General features: G+C 41.8%; 1 protein-coding gene across 8 annotated transcripts in view; it reads right to left on the bottom strand.

The window, feature by feature from the left end:
- LOC133469753 (C-terminal-binding protein 2) overlaps positions 1 to 12,352 on the bottom strand; it is a 68,902-nt gene that overhangs the window by 7,885 nt on the left and 48,665 nt on the right. For 7 of the 8 annotated variants that reach the window (XR_009785778.1, XR_009785779.1, XM_061757234.1 and 4 more), the window contains 3 exons: positions 4,504 to 4,658; positions 1,644 to 1,788; positions 447 to 653 (listed from right to left, as the gene is read on the bottom strand). Coding sequence is in view for 6 of the 8 variants with exons in the window: in XM_061757234.1 (XP_061613218.1) it covers positions 447 to 653; positions 1,644 to 1,788; positions 4,504 to 4,658 (507 nt within the window). In the remaining 2 variants the exon portion in view is untranslated. Of the gene's footprint in view, positions 1 to 446; positions 654 to 1,643; positions 1,789 to 4,503; positions 4,659 to 9,802; positions 10,191 to 12,352 lie in introns of those variants that run through there. The other variant, XM_061757236.1, reaches the window with a different exon arrangement.

Here is a 12,352-nt window from a genome sequence, read left to right as displayed (position 1 = left end):
AAAACCAACATATTGCTTTGCTTCAGATGAGTCTGTTTAGCTTAATGCCAGAATGGAAAACTCCATAGATGGGCTAACAAATAGCCTCGGTGTTGCCATGTTATAATACTTGAAGTAACAGCTAGTTCACACTGTGGTAGAGAAAAAAGTGGTAAAGAAACACTTGGAGACAGATAGTGTAACAATGTTCGCAGGCATATATTTTTTATCCTCTGCGAAGAATGACTAATATTACTGCAGCTTACTGAGGAGTTTTAAGTGGTTCTGTATATCCATATGTCGGTACTGAAGCAAAAAAAAAAAAAAAAAAAAACAGTTGGTTTCTTTCCATTCTATTTATGTCATTATTGCATGTTTTTTTTTTTTACAAAGCACAATATTATAGAGTGATATTTTTGTTTCTTAAAAAAACACATTAGGAATGAAAGGCGCAAAGTTGAGCTCACCGAACCCGATGAGGCCCAGCGTCTCTCCCCGGATGCGCGCGGCGCCGGACGCCACCTCGCGGATCTGCTCCACGCTCTGGACCCGCGTGCCCTCCCGGAGAGCCTGGTAGAGCCAGGTGTTCCGCCGGTAGAGGTTGAGGACGTGGCACAGGGTGGAGTCGGCCGTCTCCTCCACGGCCGCCGACGGGATGTTGCACACGGCGATGCCTGCCGCGTAGGACGCCGCCAAAATGGCGGCACGGTGACACGATGCCAAGAAAAACAGGAGGCAAAACAAATTCTAATATCTGCATACTATTTCTCAAACATTTTTTTCATTGTCTAATTTTGTTACATTTTAAAATATTCAAGAGAATCATAACATTGTTATAATAACTTGTATTTTGTATGCTTTATCTAATAATCACTTACATAGTAATAAAATATTGAGGGATTTTTCATGAAATGTATATTTTTTTGTCAAATATTTTGTACTTTCTTTGCACTTGTCTAATATTTTTGTATTTTTCGTCTAATATTTCTGTATTTATTATTTCCCATTATATAGCTATATGTATTTTTCAACATTTGGATTATTTTACAATATTTTGGAATAAATCTTTTTGTATTTGTCTAATAACAATATTTCCAACATTTTACTATTTTTGTATTTATAAAATATACCTATTTTTTAATCTATTGTATTTGTTTTTGTATGATATTTTGTATTAATTTCTACTACTTTTGTCACAGTATTTCTCCCCCTCCCCAATATTTTGTACTTCTAATATTTTCATATGTTTTCCATATTTTACTTTGGATATTCTATCTAAAAAAAAAGTATATCTTTATTTCCATAATATTTTTTTATATTTGTCATAAAATACGTCTTCTTATATAGATTATTATCATATATAGTATATATACACATATATATATATATATATATATATATATTATATTCTTATATATTTTCATTGCAGTTTTATGTAATATTTGTATATTTTTCCTTAATATGTTTTTTATTTTTCAAGTAATATTTTTTACGTTTTTACCATAGATTTTTGTATATGTTCTAATAACTTTGCATTTTTACTAATATTTTATATATATATATATATGTATTTTGAAATCAATTTTTCCCAAAATATGCAGCATTCTTCAGTGATATTCAAGTATTGTTTTCAGTGTTTGAGTTGCATTGTTGCGTATTCGTACCGAGCTCTCCGGCGGCTTTAATGTCGATGTTGTCGTATCCGCTGCCGATGCGGATGATGATGCGCAGCGCTTTGAACTTCTCCAGGTCCTCCCTGGTCAGGGTGATGGTGTGGTACATCATGGCCCCCACCGCCTCGTTCAGCACCTGCCCACCAAACAAGACCGGAGGGGCGATGAGCGCGTCATCAAGTCTCGTCAAGTCCAGCCCGGCTGCGAATGAACTTTCTCCTGATTAGCGGATGAGCTCTGCTTGCTCTGCTGTCTATTGTTTTTGCTTCAACTCAGTGGACATTGTGTGCGTCTCCTTCTGCAAGTGTGCCTTGGCCACCTGGGGGCAGTTGAATACATGGAGACGGTCGCAGCTTCTCAGTCCGCCGCAGTAATACTCGTCGTTCTTTACGGAGGACAAAGAATATATGTCTTTGAGTATTGTCATACTGTTTGTATACGTGTGTTGCTGCATTGTTTAGTGTTCTAAAATCCGTTCATAAAAGTATTATACCGCGACATTGATGCCAGTTTCGTCAACCAGTAAAGCATTAAGAAAGCAGACTTAAATCAGGCAAAGACATACGGTTTTGGTTAAATGACCAAACAATATGCTTTTGCCCCCGTCATTTGATGGCATGAAGACTTAAAAACATGCTTGACAACTAAACTCACAAATGAGCATCAAAACATTTGATAGTCGCTGGGAAATGACAATGACATTTTCTTCAACTTGTGTCCAACGAACAAAAATCTAGTTGGACAAACCATATCAAGTCATACCTCAAATGAAAGGTCTTGATGTGGGCTTTTCCATATCTGTAAATATGTTGTCAGTGTGCCCTCATTTGATGAGATCCTTTATTTAATGACGGAAAGACTAAATCCATGCTTGAACGTTTGTCACCATATCTGTTCTTAGTTTTCAGTGCTTTGTACATATGAAAGCATAACAGTCTCGATTAAAAGATAACGTCCTAGCAAGGTTAAATTTGAAAAACCTGACATTTTCTGCAATTTTCCAAAAATCAAATTGTTACAAACCACATCAAGTGGCACCTCAAATGAAAGGTCTTGATGTGGGCTTCCGACACCTGTAAATATGTTGACAGTGTGCCCTCGTGTGATGACATAATCGGCGAACAAAACATGCGTTATCAGTTTAAAGTAACTTTGTTCCGATTTGTGAGTTGCAAGTGAGGCAGATGAGCACAAAATGTATCATTTGGCTCATTCCTCTCACGAGGATGAGGGATTAGCACAGTAATGACCTTGTGCTAGGTTTTCACCAACCTTCTTCGTTATCAGCAACCCTGTAAAACTGCCGAGTTTATGTATTGTCCCATGCGAATATATTGGAGACTTTCAATCTCCAGCACCTCCTCTGGCTATCACCGCATATTACGGCAAACTGCTGAGGTGAACATTACCGCCATGTTTTCCCTGATAAGACGGCATAACAGCAACACACAGGTATGCGGCTCTTTGATTGAATTGATCTCCATGCAAATGCTTGCCTTGGCTTCTTTGTTTTTAATATATCCCACTTTCATTAAAAAAAAAAAAAAAAAACACGTAGCACTGTCTGCAAGATGCAGCAACAGATAGCACCTACCAATCTCGGTGGCCGTGTATTGTTTTTGCGGCAATAAAAAAAAGGCAAAGTAATTACAGCGCAGCCCCCCGCTGCACAGCGGGCGCCATTAAAACATCGCCACAGACGACATTCAAGCAAAACCGCGCGACTGTACGTCGAGGCTCATAGAGCTCAGTTCAGAGCTGCGCACGCAAACGCAGGGAAGATAGCTACTATACAAAGATCGTATGAAAGAAAAGGTGTAACATGAGCAAATAAAGGCGCAAGATAGTGACGCAATGTGGTCACTAAGAATAAAATCGCAATAAGGGGGGAAAAAAAAATATGTTTTGTTTTACAAGAAGTAAAGCATATTTTTCATGAGTGTAAAAAAGTATTAAATGACGAGTTTGCCTTGCATTTATGCTCATGTTTATGCATAAACTTATTCATGAAAAAAAAATGTAACTTTACTCTGGGGAATAAATAATGACCTACATAAAGACTGACTGTGACCTTACAACTTTAATGTTATCATTTTTATGACTTTATTCTTGTAATTTAGTGACTAGTTTTCCCATTGTTTTGGCAATTTCTTTTTTGAAGAGCGAACTTTATTATTGTAATCTTATGACTTTGTCCTAATAACATTATGAGAATTATTCCTCATAATATATTTAACATTTACAGTTTTAATAAATCAGTTAGTCTTTCTTATTACATTAATAAATGTTATTTTTTTATTGTAACGTTTACAAGTATAGGTTTGACAGATTTTCTCTCATAATAAAAAAATGGAAGAAAAAGGAAAACGCCTTTATTCTTGTAATATTAAAACTTTATTCTCATAACTTTTGACTATTTTGTAAAAGTTGACTTTCTTGTAATTTCATGACTTTGTTCCAGTAACATTATCTTAAACTATAACTTTTACATCATTAAAACATTTTTAATAAATCAACTGTTTTTTTTTTTTTAAATACATCAATAAACGTTCTCTTTATTGTACCATTTCCAAGTGTCAGTTAGGCAAGATGAACACAAAATGACAAAATAATTTGACTTTTATCTCATTGAAAAAGAAAGTGAAGAAATATTCCTTTATTCTTGTAAAATTACAATTTTATTCTCTCAAAATAATCACTTCTGTTGAATATTACTGACAACTTTTTTTCCTCCTATATTAGCGCTTTTATTCCTTTTGTGAATGCTACATTAACAACATGTTGATAAATCTTATAATTATGAAAGTACAGAAATACATCCATCCTGACTAAAGACGACAGACGGCGATACCTTCTCGTGAATCTCCTGCGTGGACTGCGCGTCGCAGAAGGCGACGGTGGCCAGGTCCTTGAGGATGGGCATCTCCACCGTGCAGTCGCGCCCGTCCAGCAGCGCCACCAAGGGGCGCGGGTGCATGGGCCCGTTCATTATTTGGGGCCGGATACCTGGACGATGAAGGGAGAGCGGGAGGAAGGTGAACATGGCGTATTGGATGGCGGAGGGCTAAGCACAATCGTCATAATCCATTCTGTGCAACGAAAATCATTGAAAGCTCACTATTTGGCAACAGCAAAGACACTTGATGGTTATATTGATTCTATTAAATGTTGTTCCAACTCAAACATTTTCTACAGTAAGGATAGGCTCACTTTTTGGCAAGGTCAAAGACAAGTGACTGTCACTTATTGTAGAAAACGTCAGCATTTTAACTAAATAGCTTTCAGGAGTCAAAACCTTTGGCATTATGTGTAGGCTCACTGTTTGGCAAGCTCAAAGACACTTGATAATTAAATGTTGCAACAAATCAAACATTTTTGACAATATGTGGAGGCTCACGATTTAGCGAGCTCAAAAACACTCATTGTAGCTATTCATTTAAATATCGGTACAACTTAAACATTTTGACATGAGGTGTAATTTGACCAGCTGAAAGACACTTCATCATTATATCGATTCTGTTAAATGTCGCGACACGCATCGGCGACAAAGAGGAGAAAATGAAGAACGTGGATGGAAGGAAGGAAGGAAGGCACGAAGGAGGGCAGGCGAGCAGTCCGGCACTGCGGAGGAGGAAGAGGACGAAGAGGAGAGGGGGATGAAGAGGAGGAGGACGGGAGCGGAGGTGTCGTCTCTCAGCCCGTTGTCATGGTGATCCCTCAACTGGCTTTGGCTGCCACTTTAAAAGCACTTTTATTTGATTTCTGGCGGCAGGTCGCGAGCATCCAGCTGACGACCGGCAGGTGCCTTCCTCGCGTCACTCAACAAACACGCGCGCGCGCGCACACACACACGTGCGAGGTCAACACAGCGGGGGAAAGGTGAGGCGCGGAGAGCAATCTGTGACTGACATCAATGCGAATATAAATGTCGGCGGCTGGCGAAGACGGAGCGATGAACGACGAGAGACAGAACAGATGAAAGGAGTTTCAATTCATTTCAACGGGGAATTCATTGATTGATTGAATTGATACACAAGTAAATCAAGTTTTCTTGGTCAGCAAATGAAATACATTTTCATGTACTTTATCCAAATCACAACTAGAGCTTGACAAAGCGTATAAAAAAACAAAACAAAAAAAAACCTAGCAGCGATGAACGTAACAGCCTTGCGCGTACGTATGACTCACGCAGCAGGCTTTCAGTCTTTTCCTCTTCTCTCCATCTTGTTTGTCGCTCCTTTTCTCGCCTCCCGTTCCTCAGCCGCCCCCCGGCAACCGGGAGGGGGCACAGCCAGTACGTGGATTTAAAAAATATAATACTGATGATGATAATAATAAGGCATTCACTGACTTGATTTCTACAACGATGAAGAGGGTTGGATGTCGCGCACTGTTGAACTAAATCTGTTGTCCGCCACACACGTGCGAGCACCTCGCGTGTCTATCTGCCTTCATGTAGACTGACCGACCGATCAGATTCACCAAAATCACGTTAGATCCCCGTACCAAAACTTAGACGTGGTATGAGCTGGCCTAAGTTTTGACGGACTTTCTCTTGAGTTGATCTCAACCCCTTGGAATCTCCGTTCTTGATTTGTACTTGGCTCCTCGAGGTCTTCGTCTCGGCTTGGTCTCGAGTCCTTAAAGTCTAGGTCCCGATGTAGTCTTGTTTACAACAGGAGATAACGGTGCAAAATCGTCGGTGCGAGTCACACCTCAGTCTGTTGACTGGTGAACAGAAAACGGACCTGCGGACCACCGGAGGGCATCCACACGGAACCGGAACCTCCGGGCCTGTATGCCGCACACGTTTATTTACGACGCTTTGGTTCTTTAAGCGTGTTTACTTTACAAGCGTGCTGTCACCGCATGCATCCAATTCTGCTGCGGCCAAACCGCATGAAAGAAGCCAATAAATATCCGAAAGACATTTTTACTCGCGCTGACAAGCTCTCAGCCGCCGTGAACCGCTGAACGCTTTCTTCGTCGCTCTGTCGCAATGTTGAGAAATAAAAGTGCGTGGGGGTGGTGGTGGTGGGCCGCTGGGCACGTTCACCGCGGGGAGGCTTTGATAGCGCTGAAGGTGAGATACACAACCACGGGTAAAAAAAACAGCACACACAACACACTGAATTCACTTAATGCCTTCGCAACGTTGATAGGGACTCTCGTTTTCCCTCTTGTGTTCCCGCTGGCTGCGCTTGTTACTCAACTGTTGCCTCACCACTGTGTGTGCGCGCGCACGCGCGTGTGTGTGTTAGGAGGCGTGCATGTTCACAGAAGAAGCCAGCAGCTGTCGCAGCGGCGCCTGCCAAGGGACCGCAATGCACATGAACCACGAACACAACCGTAGAAACGTGCAGCTAATGACTAATGGAAATGAGCTTTATAAGGTCGGGTTTTTAACAAGGAAGGTGAACTTTCGCCGATTCTCCATTCAATTACCGACAGAACATAGCTAAAAGCACTCGCTGAAAAACGCACATACAGTGAACTCCCGTTAAACGTGAGGGATACGTTCCAGAACCATCCGAAATAGCTCAAAATCCACAATGGGGACCATATAAAAACACGTTTAAATAGTTTTACCACTTCCATAGACTTTAAACACATTGTAAACAGCATAAAACGTAAAAGAAAATATTGCATGAGTACTGTCGTGTCTGCGCCTTTAAAGGGCGGGTCTGCGTGTGAGTGTCTGTGCGCGAGCTGTGGCCAACAGCGCCTCCAGTGAATGTTCTCCCGTGCTGAAAAGTGCATCTGCGACTGTGGCTCTCCTTTCCCACATGTGAGGGCATTAGGCTAAGTAAGTACGGCGCTAACTTGACTTACGAGATGAATTTGTTATGTGACAAAGCTTGTAACTGAATCTACTTGTATATCAAATAAATTGTCCCCATTGAAAAGAACTGAAATGCCATTAATTTGTTCAAGCTCCCCCAAAATACCCCAATGTCTGTTTTTGTTGTTGTTTTTTTTAAAAGAAAATAGCACTGTTTGAATAATTATTGTACGTTGGGACAAACAAAGTGTGTGCGTGACACGCTATTCGTGCTTATTGAAAGTGTCTAAACTTTCACTACATTCCTGGTCATTTACTTTCCACGGTAACGCAGTTTCCAGTTGACAACCGCCGAAGCGCATCAGTCATGAATTACGGAAACGGCGCTAGCGCACGAGGGGCTAAAAGGTCAAGCATCACGAGACTTGCCTCAGTTCGATGCTACTTCTCCGGTAGACAAATACGTAAGCATGGAAGCTAAGTCAGAGTATTGCCGCTGCCGCTGCTGCCCTCGGTGGAGCCAGCAACACTTAGTCAGAGTCTGGCAGCCCGACGCACCAGCTCATGCGGCCAGCATTTCCATTACGTGGCCAGCCTTTTCCTACCGCTGTGAGGGGGGCGGGTTGGCGGGTGGAGAAGAACCAGGAGCGGAGAGGGAAAACACATTTACGAGCAGACAAGCTCTCCGTCGTATTATTGTCATCTGCTGCTGACGGTCACCTAGCAACCGCAAGCTGCTGATCGCAGGTGGTCGCCACCGGCTAACGGGGTTGGCGGATGGCGACCGACCACGCCGAACTGAAACAGGAACTGCTAACATCTCGGGAAGAACGGCAAAAGAGGGGCTGGCAACTAGCGAGAAACATCGGTTGGGTTCGGGTTGCAGGTTGGCCGAAGTCACCAACTAGTACCTTACAAAATCGGTTTTAGTTGATGTTGGAGGCCTCCGTTCAAAATGGAGTTCCATTCCTTGACTATTTGTGGGGGCATTACAACACGCTCTAACTAGCGGTGGTAAGCTATACTAAATTAGCTAACGACGTTTATGTACTCGTGTCGACTGGTAGTTGCGTATGCCAGTTCTGGTTTGCAGTAGACACGTTCCACTTTATCCTCTTGTTGAAGTGTGAAATGATCCCAAACTCTGGACATTCTTTGCCTTTTACACTCTTTCCTCTTGGCTTAACTTATTTTTTACATCGAGTGGTGCGTGTGGAAAAATGATCAGTGAAACGCTTCCAGGAAGGGATTTTGCTTCTACTTTCGTTGTAATGGAATTATTTGAGTTATTGGAATAATTGTTGCGCGCCCTGGACTTAAGACCTTCTTCCTAAAGGAAGCACTTCATTTCACATTACAGTGTTACCCCGCCTATTTGAGATTCGATATTTGCAAATTCACAAATTTGCACAGATTTTTTAGGGGCGAATGTATCATCCGTTATTTGCTCTAAAAATTGCCTAATCGCTGATTTTGCTCTCTTTCGCAAAGGCTCAAAGATGCCAACGAGAGCCCTGTCAAATTTAAAAGGGGTGCTTTGGCGCCATCTTGTTGTATCGATTTGTATTTTATCTTAGAGTCTAGATAGATTTCAGAACTCAAGAGATTTTGAGCCCTTATCGCCCGGCCTTAGTTGACTGAATTTTGCATTTTCTTTTTGCTAGTTTTCTCACACTGAACGAGCGGCCTTGACATGCTGGTTTGAAAACATCGGACACAACACTTGCTACAACACACACATTCTTGGCTACTGGCACAGTACAGTATGTGAGCACGAGAGGCTTTAGCGTAACACACAGATGTGAACTCAGGTCACGCTCTCTCACACACACACACACACACACACACACACGCGCACACACACACACACGCGCACACACACACACGCGCACACACACACACACTGTGATGTTTCATCCTTTATTCCACAAGAGGTTCAACCTCCAGTCTGGCAAATTACTCATTTACAAGGAGAAAAGCCTCCGTCAGGCGGTGGCAGCGAGAGGTCACCGCATGTGGTTTTTGGGAGTGTGTGTGTGTGTGTTGGTGAGTAAGCGTCCTTTGTTGGCAGTCACCACCCCCAAAAAAGTCGTACACAAAGGCCGCTTGTCCCACGCGGTGCCCCACCCGGCTGGCCGCCGCTAAGAAATTGAGCGCATGTGGAACAAAAGCTAATGTCAACAGCCTCCGCGCACCTCTATCCCGCCAAGTTACTAGCCAGGAAGTGAGTGCTAAGTGTTAGCGAGTGGGGATGACAACACGGTGACCCAGAACACCCCCCCGCCACCCCCAACCTACTCCCCCTTCCATCGCACATGCCAGACTTTATTAGACATCCAGAAAAGAAAACAGGAAACATGCCGCTTGCCTGGAAAATGTTGCCGCCACATTGTTCCTCGTGTTTATAAAATTCGCATGGCGATGGGAGAAAAATCACTGTTGAGGGTAGGGGGGGTGGGGGAAATACCCCCCAAAAAGTGGAAAACCAATAATCCAAAAGACAAACCCCCCTCCGTCTGGGGGGCTCACTCAGATCGCGGCCTCATCATCTTTGCCACGATGTCAGCTTGAAGACAGACGATGCAATTTTTGCCCTTTGAAAAATCTCGGAATGGCTGCTTCCTCCTCAGGCGGCCGCGGCGGCGCACCGTCTATTCATCGCTGGCCGCCACATCGGGTCTGGACGCGCTCCGCCAGCACAATCCCTCCCTCCCTCCTGCTACCATTTCCCCTCCTTTTTCTCCTTCTTCTTCTCCTAGACGCTTTTTCGGGGTATGTTTTATTCCGGATCTGGACTGGTCCCACCCCTCCCCTCACGCGCACACCCCTCTCCCTCCCGATTATTTGGTTTGCTCCTCTCCTGCTTTTTTTTTTTTTCCAAAGCTACAAAAGTGGCATAACAAGCAAAAGGAATCTGCTGGCCGAAGGAAGTCGAATTCAAAGCTTTTTAGGACTTTTTGATTATTATTTTTTTTTTAGACCAAATTTACCATTTTACACTACAGTCGCTGGAAAGTGAAAAGAAATGTCTTGTAAATTTGACACATTGCAGAGAAGAGTGTTGTTAACAATGATGGCAGACTTTAATGATTCCAAAAAAGTCTCCAACAATATAAAATGAAACTTCCAAATTGTGAAAAATGAAGTCGTTCTCTTTGCTCTCAAAGAGAGTGGGCGTGTCCGCTGAATGTGTTGAAACCACGCCCCGCTCAACTGTCAATCAAAAACCACTGCTAAGACCAGGAAAAATGGATATGAGTTCATCTAGTATCTTTTCTTATGCCTACACATAACTACACATTTGAACCGCAAAAATATATCCACTTGGATCCTCAGGTGGCTGGAATTTCCACACCACGACAACGAGGCGCTCTAAAGTGGCCACACCAGACCAAAAACACGCTCCCCCGCTGGGTGTCAAGTCAGACTTTCAAAATGTTTTCCTCTCTGCAATTCAGTACTACCGAGTTCACAGTCTTTGCACATTTTCATCAATTCTCTTCAAACGTATAAATATTTCGAAACAAATCTTTCAAATTCACTTTACAGGGTCTTTACTCATTCCAAACCCTTTTTGTTTATGTTGTAAATGAAAATAAAGGCCTTCATTTGGGGAAATCAAATTAAAAACTTTTGAAAGATTTGCGGGCAGCCTCTGGAGTCACAGTGACTTTACGCAAATCCACTCAGGATCTTATGGTACGCCAATAATCGTATCGAATCAGTATGTTCCTCCTTTTTCAGGTCATGGTTCAGTTTGCATTGGGTACACTTTGCGAATCAAATGCAAAACCTCTTTTGAGTAAACAGGAACAGAGTTAATGACGTTTAAAATGAATTGACCGCTAAATATTCTCTTTTTAGGAAAGTGCATCAACAACATTTGGTTTACTTGTGAGACAACGATGCAGATAAATGCAACAGTAGCACTTTGAGCAGTCACTAATCACAGTAGTCACAGCGCCTGCTAGTGGCTGAGCTGCACTGTGTTTGTTTACAGAGCAACAAGAGCACCGCGGCCACAACATTGCCTCAGTACATTTTTGCAATGTGTTTTTCTTTTGCAGCAGTTCAATAGGGGAGGTAAAGATGGCGGACGATTGACCGATTGCTGCGCCGAACGAATGCGAGTGGGCAAAAGCAGTCTGTTTGGAATAACAATGTTGCCAGGGAGAAAAGAAAAGATAGGGAAAAAAAACAACAACAACATAGAGGCCGCTGTGATTCCACGGCAAAAGTCGTTATCAGTGACGGTAAAGTGGAAAAGGTGGGACGCACTATTTTGATTGTGCGTGTATGTGCTTATGCTCCGTGTGTGTTTATGTGAGGAGCGAACGTGGCAGATTCCACTTCCTGTCACACACTGTTTGTGTGTGTGTGTGTGTGTGAAAATGAATGTAAATGATATGAATATCAAAATGAATATATGAATACAAATATGAGTATATATGTATTATTCATATGAATATACATATCAAATAAGAAATTATTGAAAAACTTAGATTTTTTAAAAAGCTATGATATATAAATAATAAAAATTGATCTAGTTTCATCCCTCGAAAATTTCACCTGGCAACCAACGATTATAACTTCTTCCTTGGGAAAAAAATAAAACCCTTCATTTCTCATGAAATTCCAATCTACGTTAGTGCAAAAAAACTTTTTTACTTGAAAAAATTAAGACTTTATTCTCAAAACGTGACTGTTTCTTACTTTTTAAAGACAAATAAATTGTCAGGAGAACCTTTTTCCCCCCAAAAAATACAATTGTATTATTATTGCTTATTTTATTTTGTCTCGAAAAATTCTGACTTTATTCCAAAAAAAGACTTTATTCTCATAAGATTATGACTTTTTGTTGAGGAAAATAGGAAAAAAATACTTAATTCTCAAAAACTTTATTCTCGTAAGATCATGA

This window comes from Phyllopteryx taeniolatus, chromosome 19, assembly GCF_024500385.1.
Source record: "Phyllopteryx taeniolatus isolate TA_2022b chromosome 19, UOR_Ptae_1.2, whole genome shotgun sequence".
Taxonomy (NCBI): Eukaryota; Metazoa; Chordata; class Actinopteri; order Syngnathiformes; family Syngnathidae; genus Phyllopteryx; species Phyllopteryx taeniolatus.
This window is presented reverse-complemented; position numbering and strand designations above follow the sequence as displayed.